The sequence below is a fragment of the Sparus aurata genome, chromosome 8, assembly GCF_900880675.1.
Source record: "Sparus aurata chromosome 8, fSpaAur1.1, whole genome shotgun sequence".
NCBI lineage: Eukaryota > Metazoa > Chordata > Actinopteri > Spariformes > Sparidae > Sparus > Sparus aurata.
This window is the reverse complement of record NC_044194.1, coordinates 13,764,255-13,791,509: the sequence shown is the minus strand read 5'-3', so window position 1 is coordinate 13,791,509 and position 27,255 is coordinate 13,764,255. Positions and strand designations below refer to the sequence as shown.

Below are 27,255 nucleotides of genomic sequence, written 5' to 3'. Positions count from 1 at the left end.
AAATTGATTTGAAATGATGTTATTCAAACTCCTTTTACGGCGTAATCTTGACTGTAGCTGTTAAACTAAAAGCATTAGTGAGCAGGGGTTGTTTTCTTAAAACAAGTCTCCATCTACATCAGCTGATCAGGAGAATGATGCAACACTGTTTGAAGCTGTGAAGCTCCAGAAATGTTTTGTGGACGACAAAACTTCCCCCGTCTTTCCACCAGTGTGGGGATGAGGACATGATGACTGAATTTTCATATTTGGGTGAACTAATGCTCAACCTACATAGGCCTGTTTAGCAGATCCACAAAAAAGTTGCTTCATTTTCTCCATTTTGTTGATTTTAATGCTGGTTTAGTCACTGAACACTGAATAACCTATTTTGCTGTGGTGATGGTAATGGAGGAAGCTCAGCCTTTCCATTAGGGACCTCGAGATGCTTTCAAATTGTAATTGCCTCAAAGTGAAGAAGGTTTTTTGTCTTTTTTTCTAACAAATGTCACTGATGAGTGGGAGGATTCAGTCACAGCCGGCTCAACGCTTTTAACAACAGCCTCGTAAACTCACTGTGTTTGCCTCCATCTAGCGGCTGGTGTGTATTAACCTGCACTTCTTGAGGAGGAGGCAGCAGAAATATGTCATTCCACTGCACCTGACCAGGCGACATCGAGACAGTCTCTGCTGGTCTCCAGCCTCCGAAACACACATTAAACCCTGTGTGTCAGTGCGCGTGTGTGTGTGTCTGTGTTTGTGTGTATGTGTGCGCCTGATGAACGCAGCGCTGAAGTGACTGACCCGAGAACAAAAACAGGTGGAGGCTACACAGATTAATGACACCACCAAGCAACAGGTAGAGTCGCTTTTTGACATTCCTCAGCTGCTGATACAACAGCACGTCTGTTCCTCGCGGAAGTGCGGAAGTTGCTTGCAGCCTGTTCAAAAGGGATCCCGTCAGTTTTCACAGGCGGGCTGATCGGAGCGCGAGGCTGACACTTCAGGATCACTGACTGGTGACTGAGGTTGTTTTTTTTTCTTTCTCTCTAATCCGGGAAGTCGCATCTGCATTCAGCACCCTCTCATCATGCCCGTCCACAGGAGGCAGGTAGGTAACCCCTCTGTTCATACTAATGCAGAGATTGTGTCGCTACACAATGGAGCTACTGCTGAGAGCTTCTGTTGTGCTCTCGTAGGCCTGCTGCTTTTTCGAACGTGACTGCCAATCTTGCACTTGTCAGTCTAAACAGGTCCAACAGAAGCCAGTGCTGTCCGAGACCTCACCCCTTTAAAGACTACACAGTCATGCTGTGATCTAGGACTGAACAGTTAACCGTAATGTAATAGAAATCACAGTATGGCTAAGTGTAATAGCCATATGAATAGAAGCTGCAGTGTTTTGGATTAAGGTGAAATGTGTGGTACTGAATTGCTGCAGAGGTGTCCAGGTCCACACAACCTGTCCTCCAGATGTAAGAGAACATGTGTGTTTGGTGCAAACCCCAACAGATGCCACATCATCCTGATTGTAATAGTTTTTCTGCCGAAATTTGAATTGTGACGCAAAAATGATTATATACTGTGCGGTACAGGCTATATTTTATATATTATTTTAGTGTTGTGCCTGATTGTTTATTCTGTTACATATGTGGATTTTTATTTTGTGTTTTTGTGAATATTTTTGGTCCCCAAAAATAATGCGACACATTTACATTTGACTGTTATTGCATATCCGTGCACATGTGTATAAGCACCCATATCCCATAATGCCTAACTCATTTTGAGTAGTGTGTATAGTGTGTATTGTGTATTACCGGTATTTTATCTGCTCAATGTGGGGGAAAACTATAATATCTCCTATTCATTGAGCCAAAAATATGAAGCCAAACTACTTTCATTTACTTGGCAAGCACCACATTTTACAAACTCTCCTACATTGGTGGGTATTTGCGCCTTAGAAGTTTTTTTAACTACTAGTATACACGGAGAAGAAGCAGAAGAAGTGGAACTTGTTGCACTTGAGATGTCACACACAGTCTAGACAGTAGAGCCAAAATCATGATGACGTTTTGTTTTTTTTACAGTTTCAGGGGAAGACAACACATTTATTGCATAAGAGTCAGAGGTGCAGACCAGTCAAACATTTGGGGCCCCCCAAAAAATTTTTGGGAAAAGGCATCCCTAATTGCTACTTATACTGGCACATTTTGCAGTGACAACTATAAACCCTCCTTTTATCACCCTAGCACTGTACTATGCACCACTCTTGCTTCACAATCAATGATTTATGTGTTGATGATCACTGTGGGTTTTTACAATGTTACAACACTGAAGTTTTTAGTCATTCATTTAGGTTTTGATTGTGCTGGTTTTTAATATTATTGAGATGTGAAAATGCTGCTAATGTGAACATGAAAAAAAGGTTCGATTTCATAAATCTTTTGTTTGTGTCTGCTTATTTAAAACATGATGGCACACTACATCTAAGCCTTTCTTATCTGTGGGTGTGCATAAACAACAGGTTATGTACTTCTAAAAATACATGAATGTAAAATTATGGGTCATCTTTTCGGTATCAGCCATTATAAACATGTAATGATTACTAATTCTTGCCCATTGCGAATCATATCTCAAACACGATATATTCCAAGATAATCACAATAAATTTTTTTTATCATATGATGTATCCCTACTATAATTAAACCAGGAACTATATGGGATGTTTGTGTACCACTGGTATCTGCATGATCAGAGTGTATTTCTAGCTCCGCCGCACCTTCTCTATTTTAGCCTCGCTGGAACTTGTGTGAACTGTGAATAGCACAGATTGTCATGACGGTGAGTGAACCTCTACATACCATGCCGTTCAGTCAGGTGAGATTGAACCTTCCTCACTGACAGTCCTCTTCGGTGAGTCAGGACCATCACAGGTGTCTCTCAGCACTGTGGCATTCACTGGCACACCTCCTACGTCAGAGTTAGACAGGATTCCTGGGTAGATAATGAACTTTCAGCTGATTTTCACAAGCTTATTAATACATATCAGTGCAGCGATGACATCAAATTATCCCTTATAATAAAATCCATACATATCACTCACAGTTACATCTTTTTAAGAATTAAATCACTCACTCACGATGTGTTAATTTGCTTTCCATGTGTAAAGGACTTCTCCTTGACTGACAATATTTGTGAACCTTTTGTTGTACAGCCGAGTATCGAACTGCTGGAATTAATGGGAGTGGTGAGAGAGAATGGCAATGACCAGACATCACTTCCTCCTGTGGTAAGAACTTAATTTGTCCACTTTAACAACATGTTAAAAGTCCTGTAGACCTTAAAATCTGAAAAGTCTGACTCTCGCTTATTACTTTCGTCAAACAGCACACACCACTATCGTATGACTATGTCCTGGTCGCCAAAACAATGGACAACCAGGAAAGGGAAGCATTCAAGAAGCAAACTGAATACATTGAGGAATTGAAAAAAAAGAACATGAAAGTCACAGTAAGAACTCTCTTTCCTTTAGCCGTTACAGGTGAACATGTTTTGCAAAGGTCATGATTAATTTGTTTACCTTGTCTTTGTTTACTCCTGTTAGAAAATTATTGATGATGATCTCGTCTTCTATGGGATTCAAGCCCCTAAAGAAATTTTTGAGAAGTACAGGTACCTGCTCAAAGTGTCTGATGCTTGTAACTGGAGCTCGGATCAGAACATTGTACCACTCAGCACCAGGTAAAACATGTTGCCGTAGCTATTTTTGACAATCATCAGTCATCAAAATGACTTAAATGCAATGATTGTTTACATGCTCCATAGGATGTTGTCGCAAATGATCTCCAAAAGTTTCACATTAAGACAATACTATTCTTTCTTTTTTTTCCTATGTGATAAGGAGACGAAATCCTACCCTGTGTGTTTGAATGAATGTGATGTTCTAAATGATCTGAAAGACAGTTTGATATCTTGTTCTGCAAGTTCAACTTCATGAGTGTTTTTCTTGTCCTGGTTTCAGAATAAGGATCGTTCACTTCATCTTGAATCACTCCCCTATCCGTACGGGAGGTGAGACACACTTGGTGTATTTACAATCCTGATGCTCCTCGGGTAACCAGAGACCTAATCTTTCATGTTATTCTTCTTGCCAGAGAGTTTGAGGGATCTTCTGAAGACAAAGGTTTTTGAGGCACGGTTCTGCTTGCACGAGGTAAAAAATCCCATTTCTGTCATTCATTACAATCACTGAGTTATTACTGGGATTTAAAACAGTTCACTGGGGCCTCCATGACTGTATGAATAAAGACCGAAATCAGGATCCACACATCCTCATACTGAAGATAGTGACACTATAATCTTCCCGTAAATCATGTAGCTGCTCAATTGTTTTGCTTTTCTTAAAACCTGCTGAAATTATGAAGTGAAGCCTGGCAGTGGCCTTACAAAACAAAAGATTGCTGCCAAATAAGAATTCACAGAGAGGCTTTGTGAGTCATCCAAGGAGAGTTGAATCCAGGGCAACTGGACCCGGTTGTAGATTCTTGTAAACATTTAGTCTCTTATCCATGGGGCTTCTTCTGTTCTGTGTGAGTTCTGCATGAGTCATATTAATGCAGTGAGTCATGCAATGCTGTGAGTAAGTGGGCATGTGTGTGTGCATACACTGAAAGGTGCTGTATGTGAACATATAGCATGTTTACAGTTTACACCGTGGGAGGTGAAGTCGCTTCCAAAAAGGTAAATGTCAAGGAAATCAATATTAATAAGAACATTTCCAGCCCAAAATACCAAACAGCATTAATCTTAATTAATCTTAGATGTGTTTTAATTGTATGTATAAGGCAGTAAAATTAGTTGAATAGATTATTTTTTCCACATTATAAGCCTCTCCTCACACTTTGCCTGTATGCCGTTTTAACCAATATGTACGAAGATCTTCTTCATGTTGGTTGTTTCCTTTGAATTTTTTTTCCCTTCTGCTTTCAGAAAAAGAAACAGAGAGAGCTGAAGGAGAGCTGGGCACGATGGACCGCCTGTCTCCAAGGGCAACCCATAACTGCTGTCAGGTTTGGACTACAACATAACAGCCTATTCATCACTGTGCTCTTTGCATTTGCAGTTAATACAGGACTATTGTTTTCCATGTCATCCCACCGTTAAATAGGTTCAAGTATTAACAAGACAACAGCAATCAAGTCCCCACCCACGCATGATGTGGGCATTGTTGGGGCTCATTATTTAAAGTGATGTACAGCACTTAATGCTGGCGCAGATCTGAGTTGTTGTTGTCTTTGTCTTCAGATACTCAACACAAACATGCACGCACCATGTTTCCACTTCGAAGTGAAAAACAGCATAAGCTTGGCGTCGTCCATGTCAGCCACATTAAGCCAGCATAGTGACAAGATTCACTGACATCATCACTCCACACTTTGTCAAAATCAGTCAAGTACTTGTTGTCCTGGAGGCGTAATTATTCAAGATACCAAGAGGCTGAAACACCCACATGAAAACAAATATGTGTTTCATGTTGTTGAACATTCAATGTTTCTGTCTATGTGACAATTAAACAGATTTTATACATTGTATGGCACAATATAATTTGCAAACGCTGGTTTAGTTAAATCCTTTAAAAAGCACAGTGTTGCCAGATTGGACAGTTTTCTGACCAGTTGGGCATTTTGGGGTTTTACAGTATATTTAGAATATAGGCATAGATTAAATTCATTTATATATTAGATATGACGTAATTGTATTTATTCTATTGAGAGGAGATAGGAGTTAGTATCATCACCACCCACAACTTAACCTTTAAGCACACACTTATAGCTGTAGTGTTTTATTTGCAAATCTGTGTTTTCAGTGTAACAGAAACCTCATTATGTGTTTGCATGAGAATGCATGTAGCCTACATCTCCCCCTTCCTTTTTTTTCTGTCTCTCTCTTGCATCATACATTGTGTGGGAGGAAAACTTTAACTGGGCAAAAAGGCTTGTTGCGTTATAGCCAGATATGTTATGTCAGTCATGATGTTTTCATTGTTGTCAAGGCAGAGGGCAGAAATGGGGGCATTTATAGTGGCATTGTCCCATTTAGCTTCCTATGTGTTCTAGCACACTCGTGAACACTTTAATAGCTCTTTATTATTAATATGTAATATTGAACAATTCTAAATAAATTCATTTGTATTGTTTTAACCAATCTGGCACCACAGAAACATTAAGACATGTACATTACGTGTACAACATATTAATATATTATATAAATTGTATATATTCTTAGAGTGTATACAGAACGCATATGCATAAATTGAATTAAAATGTTGTCATTCTATCTTCAATGTTTATAAATTGGTTATTAATTAATAGATAAAGGAGATATCATCAGCTCATGAGTTTAGTAATTTTCTTTTCTGTGTGTCTGTGTTAATGTGTGTGTTCTCATATCAGGAACTACTTTGGTGAGAAGGTGGCCTTGTACTACCTGTGGTTGGGATGGTACACATATCTGCTCATCCCGCCCGCTCTCATTGGAGTCATAGTCTTCCTTTATGGCCTTGCCTTCTTCAACAGCTCACCCCTCATGTAAGTTTCCCCACAGCTCCACCTTATCTGTGTCATAACAGAACATGTGCACTGTAATAAACAGAGTTCTTACTGTGTTGTAGAAAGGAGGTTTGTGAGGCAGACACGGTCATGTGCCCACTGTGTGACAAGAGATGCAAAGTGTGGCAGCTCTCCGACACCTGCACATATGCCAAGGTACACCAGTGCATTTACAGAAGACAGCTGAATGTTTGCTAGTCTGTTTGTGCTCACTGCTGGTCTTGTCTGCCTTCAGGTGAGCCTGCTGTTCGATAATAATGGCACAGTGCTCTTTGCGATGTTCATGGCAGTGTGGGGTGAGTGCTGTGTGTCTATATGATACAAGTATTCTTGTGTTGATAGATATAATCATGCATTTTCAATATTCAGATCCCAGTTTTAAGATTAGTGTGATTTGTCCGTCATAATTCCTGCAGATGGAATTGGCTCCATAGCCATTAAATCACATGAAATAGGCACATTTGATAAAAAATAATTGAAAATCAGCACGCAGGAGTCTTCTCCAATTCCATTGTTTCTTCGCCCAGACAATTTTGGCTATACAGGACAACTTGAACAAATAACTGATAACTGAGACATGCGCTGCCAATGAGATGCCACGTCGCTGAGAGAACCTTCTCGTCCTGGCTACTCTCATCTTAATCAGCCCTGGCCATCTGGCAGTGGGGGTGGTCATGCAGTCATCTATAAGAACATATCACTGTATGATTCAGTTTTTCTGGGCAAGATGATGATTTACTTGAGTGAAGTTTTCTAACATCTGTGGGAAGAGTCCGGTTATCAAGAACAGCAACCGCAGTCTTGACATGACTGTATGTGAGGAAGTGTGTGAGGGAGGCCTGAGATACAGAAAGAGCAAGAATGTGTCATGGTCAGAAAAGTGACATTGATAACGTCCACAGCTGAATGGAAGTCCCCAATAATAATCCCATATAAAAAAAGAAAAACTCATGGAAAACAAGAAGTAGTACACTTTAATTTTGGTTTCACCTCCTGTACAAAAGTTCAGCAAGGTCTGGAGCTCATATGGTGCAATTTACTATTGCAGAAGCAGTTTCCCGTAAGACGTAGGGATCAGTTCCTGAGTTTTCTTCTGCTGATTCATTTTTTCTATTTTTAACTTAAGCTTTTAAACCTAACCCAAATCTGGTCCAAAGTTGTTTAACCTCCTAAAACTTAAACACAACAACTGTCTTTGTAACTGGATGTCTAATAAGTTGTTTCACCTGCTAGAATGGCTTTTAATGCTTTAGTGCTCAAAAACACATCACTTTTCTCATAGTGTCCAGTGCAGCACTGTATTCCCCCTCTGTCTGAAACGCTCTGTTTTAGCTCCTGTCTCTTTAAAGGAAGAGCAGGAGCTAATTACCCGGTCTTCTCTGATTGGTCAGCTCACCCATGCCTGACCCAGCACTGCTAAGAGCAATTGAGGCGCTGTGCTTAATCAATTCTTACGTGCCAAACTTAGGTGTTAATTAAGCAAATGTGTAACTCTGTGACGTAGTGTGATGTTCCAAAGTCACAGAATTAAAGGCAAGACTACTGACAGGGCGTTTCAGGAGCAGTGTTGTCTGTAGGAGAGAGGACCTTCTGTTGGTGCAGACATTGACCTTTTTAACTAAGATCTTTTACATGCACAAGAACCTATACAAAACAGGTCTCCTTTAAAGATATATTATGTAACATTTCTCCATTCCATCCTAAAAGCGAACAGAACTTAGATTTTTGTTGATTTGTATACTGAAATTATCTCAAATGTTTCTTACAATGATCAAACCCAGAGAAATCGGTAGTTTTACTTCAGGTAGTGATGTGTTTCATCTTGTCGCCTGTTGCTATAAACTCCAAGAGACAGTGAGTAGGGGAACATGACTAATTACAAATGGACATGAATAAAACTTGAAAACACTCATCTGTGACGATTCTGCATGAGTCACGCCGATGGATTTTGAATCACCAATGGCAGTTGTTTCACAATGAAGACAACAGATTCCATGATCACACAATACTTACTTCTGTTATATTAAATTAAGAGACCCTAGTGGCGGAAATTGCATACTATGACTTTAATGCAAAACTGCTAGGTGGCATAAATGATCAATATGACAATGAATTTTGGTTTTAAAAGCTCTCTGTTGTCCAGTGCACACATTGTTGATCCATCACATTGTATGAACTCAGCTCTGATCTCCACAGCAACACTGTTTCTGGAGTTCTGGAAAAGACATCGGGCTTCCTACGTGTGCGAATGGAAAGTGTCTGATTGGTGTGAGGAGGAGGTATGATCAGTTTTTATACGTTGTTTTTATTGTATTAGAATAACACCAGGTCAGCTCTCATTGGAATTCATGGCTGTGCTTTTTTCAATTATGTAGGAGGAACTGATCCTGGAAATTGTGAACAACGCCAAATGTGAACCAAAAAAATATAAGCACTCGTATCTGCGCAGCACTCTGGTTTTGATCTGCGTCACAGCTATGGTAGGTCTCATCTTAACCCTCTTGACATATTATATTTAAAGGGCTTGTGCATCTTCAGGCCAGATTGAAGTCGGCGAGGTTCAGGTTTTAGCATGTGCTGCAAAAAAGACGCCGTTAATGGAGGTCCTCACATGTACAGTGTTACAAATTAGTATTTTTGTGTTTCTGCAGATATTGGTAATCATCGGCCTGACACATGCCTTGGTGGTGTTCAGGGTGATTGCAGCCGTGCTCCTAGCTGAAGGATCATGGGAGTTTCTCAGCAACCACTCGAACAGCGGAGCAATGATGCTAGGGGCCGTCCTGCATTACCTCATCATCACCGTCATGACACGGGTACACAGGTCTCTCAATGTGTATCTCTGTTTCCTGTTAGAAATACCCTCTGTGACTCTGACATGTCTTTGTCTTTGCAGATCAACAGGATTGTAGCCATGAAGCTCTGTGAAATAGGTACGATTACTGGGCCTACTGTAATATTCTCGTTTTTATTTATTCAGGACCCCATTTGAAATCAGACTTACACTTTAGCTTTAAAATATTTTCCTTTAACAATTTCATTTAAAAATATAATGGGTTTTACGGTCACACACTGTTGATGGAATAGTAAATAATAAAGGTTTTCAGTTGCTAGTGTGGCTGGCAGTGAGAGCAGTCAAACAAATGCAGGGGGCTGAAGCAAGCAGGCAGGTAATCAGACAGGAAGCAGGTCAGACACACAGATAACAGACAAATAACTCACAGGAGCTTTCAGGCTGAGGACACTTGAAGCAGTTTTCCTTTAACATGTTTTTTATGAAGCTGTGAAGGCTAAGGGCTTTCACCTGTTGGACACTTTCTCCCAATCTCCATGTGGGAATAGACCACAAATCAGTATTTTTACACTTAAAGAGACTATTTGTCTTTAAAAAGTTAGTGTTGCCTTAGAGTTTTGAATTGACTGTAATTCAGAAAATTATATGAACTATTTTTGGAATGATTCAAAACAAATAAACTTTTCTAGGCATATTAACGTATTACATGACTATTAATATATCAGTATGATACATCATATAATTCAGCTGTCCTTTAATCCTTTAGTTTATGAAAATCACTGTTTAGTTTCTGTAAAAGTCTCTGAATGAATCAACATGACCTTTAAAAGCTGAAAATACTACAAGTCAGTCCTAAAATATCTTGTTTACCTGAATTTGTTATGTCAACTTTGTCACTGGAAAACAGCTGCCGTAGCTGCTTATGTCTGAGCTACTTTGATCCTCCATATGCGTATATGCACATATATATGTATAATAAAGCACTGTAAAACCACTCCCAGTTAACTTTTGTCAATCTAATAGTGTGAGGGGGTAAAAAATGAATTTAATGCTAACCTTTAACCGTGGTAAGCAATGTTTTAACATTTTGTTAAAGTTAATAACGATGACTTATCTTAAAAATGTTATTAAAGATACACAGTGATACTTTACTTATATATTAAAAAAGAAAGATCTTAGGAGGGTTTTAACTCTCAAACAACGTATGCTGGGAAGGAAGTCTGCTAATATGCTGATTGAAATCTGTGCAGTGGATTCATCCAACTGATCATCAAGTCAAAAGACATTAAGTTAGAAGATTGTTAGAAGAAAAACAGGGGACACACAAAATATATATTTTCTACAAATGCACAGGACCAGTATACATATCCATTGCAGCAAGCACAGTGTCTGTGTAATGATCATGTTCATGAAGAGCTCAGGGCTCAGGATGGACATTGGAACTGGGCCACCACATACACTGATTGGGGAAATGTATAGTGTGACGAGTCAGGTGATTCAGACGAGGTGAATTGAGGGCAACTAGAGGGAGCATGAGGCATGGCATGATGTAGATTTTTCAGAAAATACAATATAGAGAAGAGAAAGAGAAAGAGAAGTAAATAAGGGAGATGAGGAAGCAATCATTAAAATATGGGCTCGGGAAAACCCGAAGGGTCGTAAGACAAACCTGAAGGTTTGCAAAATGAAGATCGAGGAAAGCCGCTTATTTACAATTACGGTACAATACAGAAGTTTGTCTCCCCAAGCCTCTAAAGACGACCAAAATGAAACAATATGAAAAAGGGAACAGTACACTTTGAACTGCTTACAACTCGCTACATGTGACAAGAGGTCATGAGGAGACATTTCTTCAATTGAAAGGGTCACACACCAAAAAAAGGATGTAAAAATAGAGATGTAGTGGGATATCTTTGACTTGGACTCAAGAGTGACTCAATAGAGCTTTTCACAACAGATATTTTGACTCATGGCAGGAGAATCAAAGGTGTAAATAATGATGTAACTGTAATTAATGATTGCTATGTCCGTTTGAACTGCCCCATGTTTAGCGAGTCTAGTAAGCTGGACCAGCACTCCTTCATTAATTGCAGCCATCATGAGGTCATTGATTGCACCTGTGTTTTTCCTGCTGTGATATGGAAGTGCTGAATGAAATGCTAATTATACCTTAATATATAATAATATAATGTTGGCATTTTCACTCAATTATTATGTAATAATATAAATAGATTTAAGTTGTGTAGCAGATCTTTTTGTGTGTGAGATTGTGCCATCCACTGACCGGATGGTGAACTGCATGAACACTGACATGAAGCCTGTCTCTTCCAGAGAAAACAAGATCATTTGCTGCCACAGAAAAGAGTTTCACAGTCAAGATGTTCACCTTCCAGTTCTTCACCTATTTCTCCTCCCTCTTCTACGTAGCCTTTTTTCTTGGCAGGTAAGAGCCGACGGACTCTGATGCTTTCTAACATGATTTCAACCATATAACTCAGCTCTCAGGCTCAGTTTCCCAACCTAAAGGACTTTAAATAAATGTCAAAACTAAAGGAGCTCATTGACCTTACTTTTAAACGCCCGTTGTCCTAATATACAGAACCTGTGACTGATAATGATGTGTTTTTGTAACGTACGTGACAGGATAAATGGCCATCCTGGTGGTTATGTTCGAATTGCAGGGAAATGGCGGTTAGAGGAGGTGAGTTACATAAATATGGATCCTGTGAATAATGACTAACTGCCCTTTTTTAACTAAGTATTCTTGTATTGTATAGTGAAATATTGTGTCTTATTTCAGTGTCATCCTAGTGGATGTCTCACAGACCTATTCATCCAAATGGCGATCATAATGGTGCTCAAGCAAACCATCAGCAACGTCTTTGAGTTTGCTGGCCCGTAAGTTTAAATCGGATTTGTGATTATACACTGTACATGTGCACTGTATATCTACTTCACTGGGTTGGGTCTGTGTCTCTTGTTTGCATCAGATGGCTCTGCAGGTGGTTGAAGAGAAAAAGGACACAGAAGCTCCAGAGGAAATGTGCCCACTGCTACCTGAAAGACGAGTCAGAGGCCAAACACGGAGCCGAGCTGTGCGATAACTGCAAGCTGCGAGACTGGCTCAGCAACTACCGTCTCAACGATGTGGACTCCTTCAGCCTGTTCAATGAGTTTCTGGAGATGGGTATGTACTCTGCTGAACACTGAGTTATCACAGGGGGCCACGGCAAGGTTACAAAACAAAACCAATAAGGCAAGAAAATGTGACAAGCCATAACAGACAGAGAGAGGCAAGTTAAGACGCCCCTTGGAGACTCCACAAAGAACACAAATAGTGCACAGCAGAGTTGCTTTACTAATCTACGCGCTAACAGTTTAAAATGCATAATACAGTGACTTGTTCCTTATTTAGCCTAGTTTTTTCAGTGAGATGTCATGGTGGAGTTGCCACTCTGTATTATTTACAGACTATGTTTAAATGGATTATAAATGAGTTTGCAAGCAAAAGACGTACGTGTGTGTGTGGGGACTTAAACAAGTGCTGTTATCTACAAAAGGGTGCTCCGCAGAAAGTGTTCTTGAACCACTGGGTATATTATGAAGGATTAAGTATGATGGCCCTACCACCAACTAATGGTTTATTCATTCAGTAGTTAAAAACTGATCATTTCAGATTGTAGAGGCCTAAAAGTATATGTCAAGTAACTTCAGGTGGTAAGTAGTGATGTCATGATACTAAAATTTCTAACCTGAATACAATACCTTGAAAAATCGATATCGATATTTGATACCACTGGAAAAGAAATGACATTGAGGGCTTTAAGATAGAGAGAGAGGTTTATTTAAAGATAGATACATGGCAATAAAACAGCAGAAAGGCTGTAGTAAACATTAAATATCATGTTTTACCGTAACTTTTGTGTTTTTCTTTTTATAGATTAAGCTTTTTGAGAATAATGTGTCAACTCACTGTCGAAAAGAATAAAGAATGTGAAAAGCGGCTGGTACAGGTGTATCGACACTGCACAAATGAATATTGAAACCATTTCAAATACTCATATTTATCAATATTTTTTTTTTATTTGTGGCATAGACACCTTTATTAAGCAGTAGACAGATAGGAAATATGGGAGAGAGAGGGGGATGTGACATGCAGCAAAGGACCTCCAGCCGGAATCGAACCGGGGTCGGCTGCGTTTATGGAATGCGCTCTAACCACTCGACCACCTGCGCGCCATATTTATCAATATTTCAATATTTCTGACAATGCTAGTGATACGTAGGATGGCGCAAGTCCACGTAAATACTGGTCTGCTCTTGGTAAAAAACTTCTTTGTTCTCTCCTCAGTGATCCAGTTCAGCTTTACCACCATATTCGTGGCAGCATTTCCTCTGGCGCCTCTGCTCGCCCTCATTAATAATGTCATTGAGATTCGATTGGATGCCATTAAAATGGTCACTCTGGAGCGCAGACTGGTTCCCAAGAAAACCAACGATATCGGTGAGGGTCACATTCGAGTCTTAGTTGGCTTTATGGCGGTAAAATGATGTTGCCCTGTTAAAAATGAATGTTTTGTTTCGCTTAGGTGTGTGGATAGACGTGTTGGAGGCTATCGGTGTCTTAGCTGTCATAGCGAACGGGCTGGTCATTGGTGTATCTTCAGACTTCATCCCTCGATTGGTGTACGAGTACCGCTACGGCCCGTGTGCCAACGGCAACGCGACAGACGTTGAGTGAGAATTCTTCTTGAAAATGTTTATATACTGTCATGTTGTGTGCAATACCCACATTTGAATACATTTCTTCTTTGTTTTTTAAAGCTGCATGGCTGGCTACATCAACAACTCTCTCTCCATCGCACGAATGGGCGACCAGAGCATTCTCAAGGAGTTTTCACCCAATCAGATGGTCACTGCGAGTGGCCTGAATGTTTCTCAATGCAGGTTTGTTCTCCTTTTAGCTTATTTGTCTTCAGCAACTGACACGTTTTTTAACCGGCACGACTCTGACATTTAGGATAGAAACCCAATTCAAAACATGTCATTTGAATAACAAAACAGTGGAAAGTGCTCATTCTGTTGAGTGAATTCTGATAATGTCTGGCTTCTGTTACTCTTCACAGCTACAAGGACTACAGGAGCAACGAGGACTACAGCCTAACCCCACAGTTCTGGCTCATTTTAGCTGTGCGCTTTGCATTTGTCATCCTGTTTGAGGTGAGCCTCGACCATGACCTTATAAGAAACTGCTAACCACCTTTTCTTATGACCTCCTGTTTGTACTTTTATGTACTGTAGCAAGACGACTACGTCTAATTCAAAACTGAGGATGTCACACACATGTTTCGGTGCAGTGAGTTTACATTCCTAACATTTTGTTCTCTGGTTGCAGCACGTTGTCGTCATATGCAAATTCATTGCGGCCTGGTTTGTGCCGAGCGCTCCCATGCAGGTCAAGAACGACAGACTCTTTGATAAACTCAACAGGCTAAAAGAGGAACTCAAGTGAGTCTTAAATGATATGTGGTTAGACTGGAATGACACCCAGTTTCCCAGAATGAAAAACGCTCTTGCTCCTTTGTTTTCAAACTGTTATGCAATAACGTAATATAATATGACACATGCATATCTCGTGATTTTGCTTAAGTGTTGTACATACATAGTAAATACAGCGGTTCCCAAAGTCTCTCTGTCATGCCCTAGATATGGATTCACTCATCTGATACGCTGGGTCAGTCGTGGTGCTGATACCTATCTTATTTGTTGGATCTGGTATCGTCCATGGTGTGTCTGATTCACAAAAAATGCACTTTCCTTATCATTGGCAGTCTGAACATATAGTGTTTCTGCTGACTTTGTTTTTGGAGCCACCGCAACCCCTGAATTAATCTACATCAAAATGAACACAGTAGAGAAGTTGGGTCGTTGCATTTTTCTTTCTTTTATTTCAAATGAAATAAAATCTAGTTTAAACGTGGCCCTTGCTGCCAGTTTTCACAAAAGACACAAGGTGCCCCTGGCATATTTGTGGGGATCACAAAAGCAACATTCTCAAATTCAAATTTGTGTGGTTGATTAGCATAACTTATTTTCTTATCAAATGTCTGTGTATCTTGTGTTTTACATGTTGTTTTACTGTCTGAAAAAAAATCTAGCAAAGCCCTTCACAGCCAACGATCTGACTTGCCATAGCAGGAAAGGCTCAGATACAGCAAATTACATTAATGATGGCTCATTAACAATGAGCCACAAATTAGTGCTCTTATTAGTCACACCTGTGTTGGAAGTCAAAATGTCTGCACTGAAAAATGTCTAATACCCAAGTGGTATTATTGTTGGCTCCACTGTTGCGAAGACAACTGGATCGTTTCCGTTTTTCCCCAGAGTTACATAAAACAACAACACAAGAGTGAAAAAGTGTCTTTATTCAGTCAGTGAGTCTATAATAGAAATGGATCACCGCTCAACCTTCCTTCTTCCAGGTGACCCTGTGCCCAATGGAAGGCAAAATTATATAGTGAAAGCGAGGTTTGCAGTGAACCAAAATGAAAAGAAACTTCCCCCTGAGCTTGACATTTTAATTTTTTTGCATTAGCATTTGCACGTGACAACATTATTTCCCCAGTTTCTAAAATAAGAGTAAAGGAATGGCAGCTAGGATTATACAGTACAGCCAGCAGTTACTCCTGAATTAATTCTGAGAAGTATACATTTAAAAAAAAGACTAATATAACACCCCCCAGATTTTTGCGAGACTTTATTTACTGGGTTTCACAATTACATACAATTCTGCCACCAGCGCATTTATACAAAGGAACAAGGTTTATATCCACTTTGTAAAAGTAGCAATTTACATAAAGCTTATGCCAAAACAGCTTACAATATTCCATTGAATTTAAGGCTATTTTAATTGGATATCTAACATTACCACAATCTCGGTGTGATCACGGCCATCAACATCATGTCATCATAATCATCATTAGCAGTGACAGTAACAGTAACAACCTTTTTAAAGTCTGTTTTTAAGATGTCATCACTTCTTATAGATGCTTCCACTAACAAATCCTATCTTTCATTTCTTCCAGTTCATTTGAAGCGTGACGGCATTAAGACACTCAAATGTTACACGTTTTCCCCCCTGAGGACATGAACCCAGTGTTGCCTTGTGCATTGAAAGTGTCCGGACTACCACAGTGTTGAGTCAAACTTCAAAGCCATTAATCACCTCCCTGAAGAGTTCAGAGCTCTGGAGGACTCCCGCTCGCTCTTATTGTTTGCAGTCAAATGTGAAGTGTTGGCTATCTGGATTCTGATCTGTGAAATGGACTTTGAAGACAGACTAATTTTTCTCGGACAGAACTGATTGTACAGTAACTGATTTTACTGACATGAGATAATTCTTATTCTATTTTAAGAATGCACTGATAGCTTACTGTTGGATCTCTATATTTGTGAGACGTATGTGAGTGTTTTTATTAAACGCCTAAACCTAATTTATACCGCTCCTGTACATACAGTACCGATTGTTTGTTACGATGTTGCCTTACACTGTAAAAATGCACTGCGATGAATGTCTTTGCTGCAGACAGATTCTGTTGCTGACTTTTTGTCAATCAGACACAGGACTGTTTTGCATTTTACTATTTTGTATTATTGAATAAAAGGGGGAACTTTTGGCCTCATGTAATGTCTTTTGAATTTAGGCTCAGTCAATTAAAATATGTGTCATAGTTGAGATTTTGAATTGAAGTGAAAACTTGCTGTGCAGTAGTATTGTACACTATTTCAATAATAGTTATGTCAGTGTTTTCTTCAGGGCTTCAGCTGGAATTGAGAACCCAGACCAGGTTCTCGTACTCTATTGTTTATGTGACTTTTGGGGATTTAATTGGAGGATTTTGCATTCTTTCAGTACACAAGAGTCACATTTAGTGGTATTTATTAGTCTCAGTATTTGTATCTCTTTTTGTTACCTGTTGTGCTTAACTGCAGACTTGATCATGAAAAACCTTGATTACTTAAGACTTCTGATAATTAAATTTACAGCTACAATATAGATCTGTTATTAGAAATTGAAAACTCATTAACATGGTATGATGGTTGACAGTACAAATGAGTTGGTAGCAAAAGAAAAAAGTTTAAAGGCACAATAACAAAGTGTCAAAGAATGTGTGTCAAAGGTTGTTAAATACTAAAATTATGACTAAAGTCACTACAATAAACCAAAGGCCACTGAAAACATGCATGTGATGTTTTTTTTCTTCTTTGAACAACCTGGTAACCCAAAGTTCTTCCTGTACAAAGTGCCTACATTTGAACACTAGTAGAACAATAGGTTAACTTTAGGGATACAGTGTATTCGTATACACACCCTTGTGTGTATACATATCCTATGCAGGTCATTATTATGATATTAAAGATGTATTATGAGATTTTAAAAAATCATGATTATGAGATCCATTATGAGATTTATTTAAAGTCCAGCTTGAGATGAGTGAAGAGATATGAGATAAAAGCCTGTCTACAATGCTTAGACTAAATGTCATAATTCAAAATTAACAAGTCATTATGAGATTTATGTCATATTTATGACACTTTATATGACTCTCAAAATGAATCCTTTCATCTCATAATTTCCACGATTGATCTAATGATTTTCACTATTTCTCATTATTTTTATCACATAATTGTGAACTTTCTATCACATACCTTTGGCTTTTTTTTACTTATAATAAGTCTACATAATAACTATACATTGGGAATATTCTCATCAAGGCTCAGTTTTCATCCTTTGTTTTAATTCAACTGGCGGAAAATGGCTTCCATACAGGTGGATGTATCCTGTTTTAGTTTCCCCCAACAACCTGTCTTCACTTTTTACAGTTTCACTGTAGCGCAGGTGAAAGCCGGTGCACGCGTCACGTGACCCCGGGGAGCCAATAGGCAGCAGAGTTTCAGGTCTCTACAGGTGCAGGTGATCAACCAGAAGTCGGACGTCTACACAGTCGCCTCTGCGGCTCCGCTCCACGTAACTAAACTGTAATAAAGTAACGCGTTACTTACAGACAGTGATGTAGGTCAGGTCCGATCTTCACTCGGTTAATTTCTCACCTGAGGAAGAGGAGGAGGGAGACTGCGGCTCATGGCTGTGATTTACGTCGCTTTCTTGTTGGTGTGCTGTGTTCAGTGGGACAAGACTCTCCTCGCTGCCGGTAAGGAAGAATAACATGTATTTACTGTAATCATATGAACGCTTTCATTGTTTACTCTAGTTTTAAATACTCTGAGTGTGTTCATAGGATTCACCGTGTTACTGTTTAATGAACTATGAGTCATTCAGACTGACGGGATGCCGGCTGGGTAAACACCGGGTCAGTACACATGTGGTCAAGTGTGTGTGCAGGGTCAGTACCTGACACACGGTCACATGATGTTGCTTGGCAACATGGAGACCAGACCCGGACTTTGGATCCGGATATATGTCCATTTGTTTTAAAACAAGGAAAACATAACAAAGCAAGTCAGTGAGGGGCCAGAGAGAAGGACCTGAAAGGAACCAGAGAGGGACGAGAGAAGGAACAGAGAGAAGGACCTGAAAGGAACCAGGGAGGGAACAGAGACGGGAAGGAACCTGAGAGGGCAGTCGTTCGAGTTATTTGTCGGTTTTGGTCACCAACAGTCACGATGGGCGCATGCGCAGAACAGTCTGAAAAACAGGTTTCCAGCGGACAGTCAGGCTGTCTCAGATGTGTCTTAAATGTGTCCTTACACAGGAGCAGTCAGCTGATGTGAGAGTTGTACGCACTGAATATGTCCTCGAACAGCAAAGAAGAGTCAGTGCTGCCATCTCATTCAGCAAAAAGCACTTTGCTCTCACTCTGCCAGGGTGAAAGAGTAAACAAGTTCACCTTCATGCACCATTAGACACACCATTAGTGTTCGATTTTGGTTACACACCATGAAGTAGAGACGTGACAATACAATACAGCTAACACTCCTATTTTGACGAGACTATGACATGATGGACACATTTAATCAACTTTTATTTTTTTATTCTTTTATTTGAGTCATTATAAAGTCAGTTCAGGCCAGGTCATGGCAGGTTGCAGCTCAGGTGTCAAAGCAAACCCTGGCCTCATAAAGGATCGGTGCTCTGTGTCAACAAAGTTGTAGCCATATGCCACTTTCAAGGTATACTGTAATACATACTGCAAATGAACATTTGTTTATATATCTATATATAGGACTAGGGATCGTCTGACTGGCTTTTTCAAGGCCGATACAGATTATTATAAATCAAGGCGACAGAATAATTTTACGACCGATATTCAACTGCAGTAAAACAAAACTCTCTGTGTCAACAACCATGGTGGTCTAAAGTATACTTTTCTCAGGTGCTTTACTTGAGTTTTTTCGATTTACTGCTACTCTAAACTTTCTCTCCACTACTTTTACTTGATACATTTAGTTACTAGTTACTTTGCGGATACAGATTAGTCAGTGTTTGTAAACCGGTAATTTTGACGTGTGAACAATCAGACAGTGTTGTGGGCGGTGCATTGTGTGAGAGGATGCTGCATCAGAGCCAAAGTAGCACATAGTCACAACAGTGTGACAACGCACGAATGGATAGAAATGACGTGGTGTGTATCTACATGATATTGATTTATATGTATGCCATCGTTATCAGTATTTTACTTTTGAATATTAGGGTTCTCATCAGTATCGGTATGTCGCCCTATTTGGTTTCTCAATCGTCGTTTTCTCAGTATATTGGCACTGCTACCATAAATTGGCTTAAAAAACATTATGCTTTTAATCAAATTCCATGCATTTTTCCCTCAGAAATTAACAAAAAATCAAAAGAACACAATCTCACAATGTTAAAGAAAGTGAGAAAAAATTCCTTTTTCTGTCTCTTTTTACCTTGATCTTGACTAAAAGTCAATGGGATATATTATAGGCCGAGACTCATCCTCCATCCGAGTTTTGTGTAAATCCATTCAGTAGTTTTTGTTTAATCCTGCTGACAAACCAACAAACTAACTGGCACAGACGAAAACATGACCTCCTTGGTGGAGGTCAAAACCAGTAGTTGCAGCTCTGAATGTGTCCCTGACTTGAGGAATTAGAGTCACTTTTTGTACAGAAATAGTCTAGCTGTTGCATCATAAATGTAACAAGGACTATTCTAACTCCCTCTGTCTCTATTTGTAGCTCAGACCTGTGTGGATGAGAGCAGGTTTAAGGAGCATGTGCTCTATGTGGGGCAGCAAGAACCTCCGTATCGGTTGGACTGCCCCCTGGAGCTTGTTCAGCCCCAGAGCTCCCCGCAGCTCAAGCTGACCTGGCAGAAGGACTGCCAGCAGCTTGTCGCCCAGGAAGGGAAGGCCTCCCTGGAGTTTTCCATCCTCAGCTTGGAGGACCAAGGGAATTACACATGTATGCGACAGGACAACAGCACCGCCTCGTTCACTGTGCGTCTCATAGTTAAAGGTACATATTATTCCCATGTGATAGTGCAATGAAATCATCTGTGGCTCTCTCTGTAAGCTGTTATTTGTCTCTGCAGTAAATGAGAGTTTTCATGTGCTTGAAGAGGCTAGTTGAACGGTTACACCTGCAGGAAGGCAGTTTGTTTCAACCTGCCGTGCAGTGCACATGAAGGCCCCTATTGTCTGAAGTGAACACAGATAACAGTGGTATGTCTTCACACAGAGTCCCAGTGCTCCAAAGCCCCAGAGTTTAAACCTAATGGGGGCCTGACCAGACTCTGGAGGAATGTGGGATCTTCTGTGATACTGAACTGCACCGCCCTCCTCCTCTGGGACCCAACAGAGGGGCAATGTGACACCACGTTGCAGTGGAGGAAAGATGGCCAACCCCTCACCAATCACACACTCTACACACAGAATACTTCATCTTGGTGATTTGAAAATTTTAAGACATCAGTTTTTCATCATTTATAGCATACAACCCTGATTCCAAAAACATTGGGAAGCTGTGTAAACCATAAATAAAACATTCGATTGTTTGAGATTAATACATGGGCCTGGGAACACTTCACAAAACAGTTGTCTCTAAACACAGTTTGAAAGTAATCTGTTTTTATTTTTGGTTACCCTGCTTTCTAACATTTCTGGAATCTGGATTGTACCTGCCTCAAAAAAATTGTCTGAGAGTTGAAGTAAGCTCAAGTTTCCTGACCTACTTTTCAGGTCTCCTGTTGCCGGCCAGCTGATGGTAGACAGTCTACTGGTGATCACCCTCAGACAGCTGGACGATTTTGGGCTCTACAGCTGCACAGTGAGGAACGTTTCCTCTGACTTTCGCCTCGACAGTTCAATAAGTAAGTCGAGTTAAGATACCGTCCTACATATGTTGGGTCTTTTACGTGCTGTCCTGCAACTAGTGTTATCTATCTCAAAAAAATTACCTCCTGAAAGAATTATATTTGAAAAACTATCTCACACAAACAGTCTAATAGACAGCCTGTGTGGGTACAAAACCATTGCAACAGCTCTTTTTTTTACCAATGGACACAAACAGTTAATCATCTGTCCTTTGGCTCATGACCAGTCTTTCCAAAAAATTTATTTTTGCAAATATGTAAAAATGTGTATCACTGGCCATGTGAATGTTCCTGTTTTTGTCGGACAAGGTGTCCCAAAGGTATCTAGTCCCTCCCCCTTAATTAAGAGACCCTCTGCAGGTGTAAGTGTGACTGGAGGGTGTAGGGATCAGATTGGAGTGGGGCCACCTTCACACACACACACACACACTCGCCCTCCATGTCAAATGTAAGCCTCCTACAGTGAAAACTGTGGCCACCAAAGGGTGGGGATATTTGCATGGGCCAACTGGCCGACCTGCCACGCAAATGGGACGAAGTTGATTGGAGAAAATAGTGAATAGGTGCCATATATAAAGAGAAGCACCAGTCATGTCTTGTATCTACGCCAGAAAGTACATTGTAGACCTGATGCATCAAAACTATGATGAGAAAGTCAGTCAGCAACGCACACTATGACGACTCGCTCGCAGTGGATGGATACTTAAAATAGTGACATACTTTTTTTAATTTCAATATTGGTTGATAATTTGATGCTTACTTCCTGCTCAGGCAGCCCCAGCCACACAGCTGCTGTCATTGCAGCCATCCTCCTCCTCCTCCTCCTGGCTGTAGCCGCTGTTGTGTACTCCAGGTGTCACCTGAACATCAAACTCTGGTACAAGAACTCCTACGGAGATTATGAACTTAATGGTGAGACTTCTGTTGATGTGATATGAGGTTTCTATACTCATGTATAAGACTGTAGTAATAACACAACTGTGTGTGTGTCTCCATGTCCTCAGATGGCAAGTTATATGATGCCTATATCTCCTATGTGAACAATGATCATGACAGGAAGTTTGTCAACTTTATTCTCAAACCTCACCTGGAGAATAAAAATACATACAAGGTGCATCTGAATGAAAACGAAATCCTACCTGGCTCAGGTAAGACTTCTGATATACAACCGATTGTTTATAAAGTTTCTGTTGCCTTTAATCTTCATAACGCAGGATTTTAAGATTCTGCTGCCACATTCATTATCATGATATCCTGCAGCTTGTAAAACCAATTTGAAAAATGCAAACTGCAACATTTGCAACACATGACCAGTTTCTCTCATGTTAATTTTAAGACCTTTCAGCTCCCCGGTAACAAATTGTTCTCTTTTAACACTGATCTATGAACGACAATATTATGTATCTCCAGAGCCCTCTGCCGAGCTGCTGATGAACATGAGTCGCTCTCGCCGTCTGATCGTGTTGCTTTCTCACGCTTACCTTGATCAGGACTGGTGCTCCAATAACTTCAGGTCAGACTCACACGGATTCATTTGAATGTTGAAACAAACAACACTTTATATTTTGTATCTAAAAAATCGCAGCGGCATCATTGTAATACACCACATGAGGTCAGTGTTGCTGCTGTTTACTGCAGAGTCTACACTGTGTCCCATCATGATGTACATGTGTTTTCAGACAGGGCCTTCTGCACTTGTTGGAGATATGTGAGCGTCCCATCCTCATCATGTTGGATGGTCAGTCCAAACGCATGAGGCCTGAGATCAAGCAGCTGCTCAGTGAGCATCAGCACTGCCTCACCATACTCACCTGGAGGCACAACTCCGTGGTAAGATACTGTATATATACTGTAATATATGTACAGTTGAAATATGTGCAAAATATGTAGTATGTAGAGTATTTCCCCTTGAAGCCACTATTATGTTAAATTAATTATGTGAAAAGACATTTTTAAGATCTCTAAAAGCCTCTAAAAATTCTGCTTTAAATTTGAAGTGTTTTGCTATAAGACTTAAATTAATGGGCAGCAATCAGAGTTCAGAAAAACATAATTTTTTTTGTGAGTATTTAACATTTAAAAACTCACTAATCTAGATCTGCTTTCTTATGGCCATGCGGGTTTGGTTTGATCAGATAACATTAAATAGAACGTGAGGCTTATCTCACCTTTTGATTCAAAATTGGCTGAATCCTGATCAGTACTTGAAAGTATCGCCTTCCTCCAACTGAACCCAGCATGTACAAACTAATAATGAGGTCAAAAGTATCATATTGATGAAGTTGATTTATCAATGCAGTGGAAATTATTTTGTAGTTGTTGCAAAATCGGAACAAAAACCCCAGCACACTGTCATCTTTACTTGCAATCTAGGAGAAACCATCTTTGGTTGGTTGACTTATTGAGCCAAAATAATCACTTCATGGGGCCAGAGGTTTCTGGCCCCATGAAGTGATCATAAAAATTTGTGTTGTTTGAATAATGAGTGTTATTAGTCAGTAGTGTTAGTTTATTGCCACGGGTATCATTCATATTATTTTCTGAGTGATGTCAGCCTGTAGTGTGACCTGATTCTCAACCTAGCTAAGATGTTGTCTTCTTTTGTCTTGTAAAATAACTTGATAAAGGCCAGCATACCAAAATGTTGTTGTTGTTGTTGTTGTTGTTAAGGTTTTGCTCTGTGTAGCTGTGGCAGAGTAAAAATGTGTTTAGAGCGCCATTTAGCTCAAAAGAAATATAAATCTTAATAAGAATTAAAATTCTCCAGAATATACCAATGTTATAAACCTTTCAAGTAAAGCCTGGTGTAATGTGCCGTGTGTTGTGTCATGTGTGCTCGGTGTGTACAGATTCCCTCCTCGGTCTTCTGGAAGGAGCTCGCCTTAGCGATGCCTCGCAAAGTCGTCTTCCGCAGTGAGTCTGCAGGCGACGCTCAGACGATGCTACAAGACGACAAGGACCCCATGCTGACCCTCAACCCCGACTATCTGGACTGCAGCTCAGACACTGACCCTGCTGGAGATCTGGGTAAGAACCAGGGCTACTGGACCAAACAGTCCTCAAGCACTATTGTTAGGTGGAATCTTTACATGATTATAATTATGCAAAAAAAAACATTTGCGTAAATGAAAAATGCCGTTCATTGTTTTGCACATGCAAATGAAGAAATGTCTACCAACCCTGCAAGTTGAATGTAATTTAAACTTGTAAAGTCAATACTTAGACAACATACTGAGGCAAGCATGCTCATGTCAAACAACCGGCAGGTACTAACACTGATCCAGAGATGTAAATGCTTGAATATAAAACATTACGGCCTGTATTCTTGCCTCAGTCAAACAGAGACCTTTTCTCTTTGTCAGCACGCAGTGTGCCATTAAAACCTGATCTGCATGATCTAATTTGAGACTAGTTTGAATCAACAAACACAGACTCATGTACAGTTAATCTTTAACCTCAGAACTAGTAAATCCTATGACATGATGAGATTGCACATCTGCTAGAGCATCTTGTCTGTGATGTTTTGTATCAAGACAGGTGAAGTAGATATAAAGGTGAAATGCTTTCATGTTAGAGGAACAGCTCAGCATTAGAAGAAGAGCAGAAGCGGTAGATGAATAGATCGATATCACAGTTTTATCTTACTCTTAAACATGAAACTACAAGCAGTTAGCTTAACAAAGAATGAAAACAGCTAACCTGGCTCACTCCAAAAGGCAACAAAATCTGCCCACCAGCACATTTAAAGCTCACTAATTGACACGTAAGAACTTGTGTTTTAACACCATTTCAAAGAGTTACTCTGGTAGATGAATTTCAATATCTTTGGATAAAGCCAGGCTAACTTTTTCCACATTTCCAGTCTTTATGCTAAGCTAATATTATGTTCAGAATTACAAAACTGCCAAGTGTGGCCACTGACGAGTTGAGGCCAGCTCAATTTTGATTTGTATCACAAGTTTCCTGCGTCAGTTTGTTGCTTCATTTCAGCAAAAAAGTACATGTGGTCTGTGGCTTTGTGCCTGTACACACTATAAGCTAACCGGCTGCTGGCTGTGGCTCAATAATGAATCAGGAGTCGAGATGTTTATTTTTTTATACCAGTTGGACAAGTACACTTTCCAATTTTTGGGTGAGTATAATAGCATTAAAAAGTTTAAAGGTAAAGAAAAGGTATTAAAGGAAAAAGGAAAGTGAACAGAAATTAGAGATGTGTCAATCTCCACAAGCAAGACATATATATGTCTCAAAATGTCATACTACTCCTTCAAAGGTGCAATATGTAAGAATTGGCCACCTCTTGAGTTCATATGCCAAACAAGATGAAACGTGTCACCAGATAAACTGCTAACTGTAGCTGCTAATAGCTAGTTAGCTCAGTTAACTGTGCAGCCAGCGGTCAGGACTGGGCACTCAGAGGGGTTTTAAGAGAAAGGATGGGCTGGGGCTCACTGGTTATATGTCCCTGCAATACATGATGCATGATTTGAGTACATACGTTTTTTGTCTCGTACTAAATGTCCTATGTATTGCTTCTTTAATGTGTCAAGGTGTGGCATATTGTCCCTGTATGGTAAAAAAGAATGTTATCCTTAAATGTGTCTCTTCCTGTTGCAAAAACATTTATATGACCAAAACCAAGTCATTAAAGTTCAGGGGAGAATGATACATAATGTTACAGCTCCAACAGTTAATCAGTGAAAAATATAATGCCCTTGCTTTGTTAAGGATACGTGTTTAATCTTTTTTGTCTTTTTGTTGCAGGGCTGCGTCTCCCTGTGTACAAGGCTCTGGCCTGTAAAGCTCCTGTCCTCCCCACTGCTACCATCACTACAGCTGAGCCCAAACCCTTAGACATCGACGTATCGGATCTGGGATCACGCAACTACGGAGCCCGCTCAGACTTCTACTGCCTTGTCACTGAGGAGGACATGTGATCCACTGTCCCCTCATTTGTGTCTTTCCTGTACAAAGTGGCGTTAAAATCAAAGTGTTAACTTCATTGTTTCTAACTACCAAAGACTTTTTTGCTGTTTTTTACTGATTTTACTGTAAACTGTACAAGAAATTATCTGAATTATCTGTGTCAATCAGGAGAATAATTACCTTAACATATATAATATATAATTTTGTAATGATTTTTATTTCACATCCAAGGTTTCTTGTGAAGTCCCCAGCAGAGGGCAGAGCAACGTCAGAAAAGATCATCTGCTGCTTCGGTTTTTTCTTGTCTCAATTTGACAGCTGACAGGAAAGAAAAATACATGTGAGGCTCCTAAAGTCAAATTTGAACACTGGTATCCGTTTGTACGTCGAGTGGAGCAGTAGGACACTCATGACTGAAGAATTCACAGTTCTTGACCTTTTCTGCACAGGTGGAGGCTTTGTGTGTGATTTAACCCTGCTGTGATGACAACATGGCAGTCACGCTAATAAAGCAGATTGACAAAATGTCTGGCTAATACTCTGCAGGGCCTGGTGATCTCTGTCCTCATGGAGCAATGATTACTTGCAGTGAA

At 39.9% G+C, this 27,255-nt stretch overlaps 2 protein-coding genes and 1 long non-coding RNA gene across 3 annotated transcripts; 2 read left to right on the top strand and 1 right to left on the bottom strand.

The window, feature by feature from the left end:
• The first annotated feature begins 587 nt into the window (after positions 1–587).
• On the top strand, positions 588–17,627 carry LOC115586450 (anoctamin-9). The gene is made up of 24 exons (XM_030425523.1): positions 588–1,090; positions 3,194–3,268; positions 3,367–3,489; positions 3,584–3,720; positions 4,001–4,050; positions 4,134–4,192; positions 4,969–5,048; positions 6,432–6,566; positions 6,650–6,743; positions 6,823–6,883; positions 8,784–8,866; positions 8,963–9,067; positions 9,239–9,403; positions 9,484–9,520; positions 11,713–11,824; positions 12,025–12,082; positions 12,182–12,279; positions 12,372–12,568; positions 13,733–13,885; positions 13,971–14,118; positions 14,206–14,328; positions 14,508–14,601; positions 14,777–14,889; positions 16,470–17,627. The coding sequence occupies exons 1-24, from the start codon at positions 1,070–1,072 to the stop codon at positions 16,483–16,485; spliced, it is 2,337 nt and encodes a 778-aa protein (XP_030281383.1). The 5' UTR covers positions 588–1,069; the 3' UTR covers positions 16,486–17,627.
• A 534-nt stretch (positions 17,628–18,161) lies between these two features.
• On the bottom strand, positions 18,162–18,811 carry LOC115586476 (uncharacterized). The gene is made up of 3 exons (XR_003984881.1): positions 18,691–18,811; positions 18,496–18,590; positions 18,162–18,421 (listed from the first exon to the last, which is right to left on the bottom strand). It is a non-coding gene; the product is annotated as an uncharacterized LOC115586476 (long non-coding RNA).
• On the top strand, positions 18,349–27,200 carry sigirr (single immunoglobulin and toll-interleukin 1 receptor (TIR) domain). Its single transcript, XM_030425542.1, has 10 exons — positions 18,349–18,596; positions 20,602–20,880; positions 21,103–21,310; positions 21,603–21,733; positions 22,508–22,648; positions 22,741–22,884; positions 23,147–23,249; positions 23,416–23,566; positions 24,586–24,763; positions 26,501–27,200. Exons 1-10 carry the CDS (start codon positions 18,527–18,529, stop codon positions 26,671–26,673), a joined length of 1,578 nt encoding a protein of 525 aa, XP_030281402.1. The 5' UTR covers positions 18,349–18,526; the 3' UTR covers positions 26,674–27,200.
• Positions 27,201–27,255: the final 55 nt, after the last annotated feature.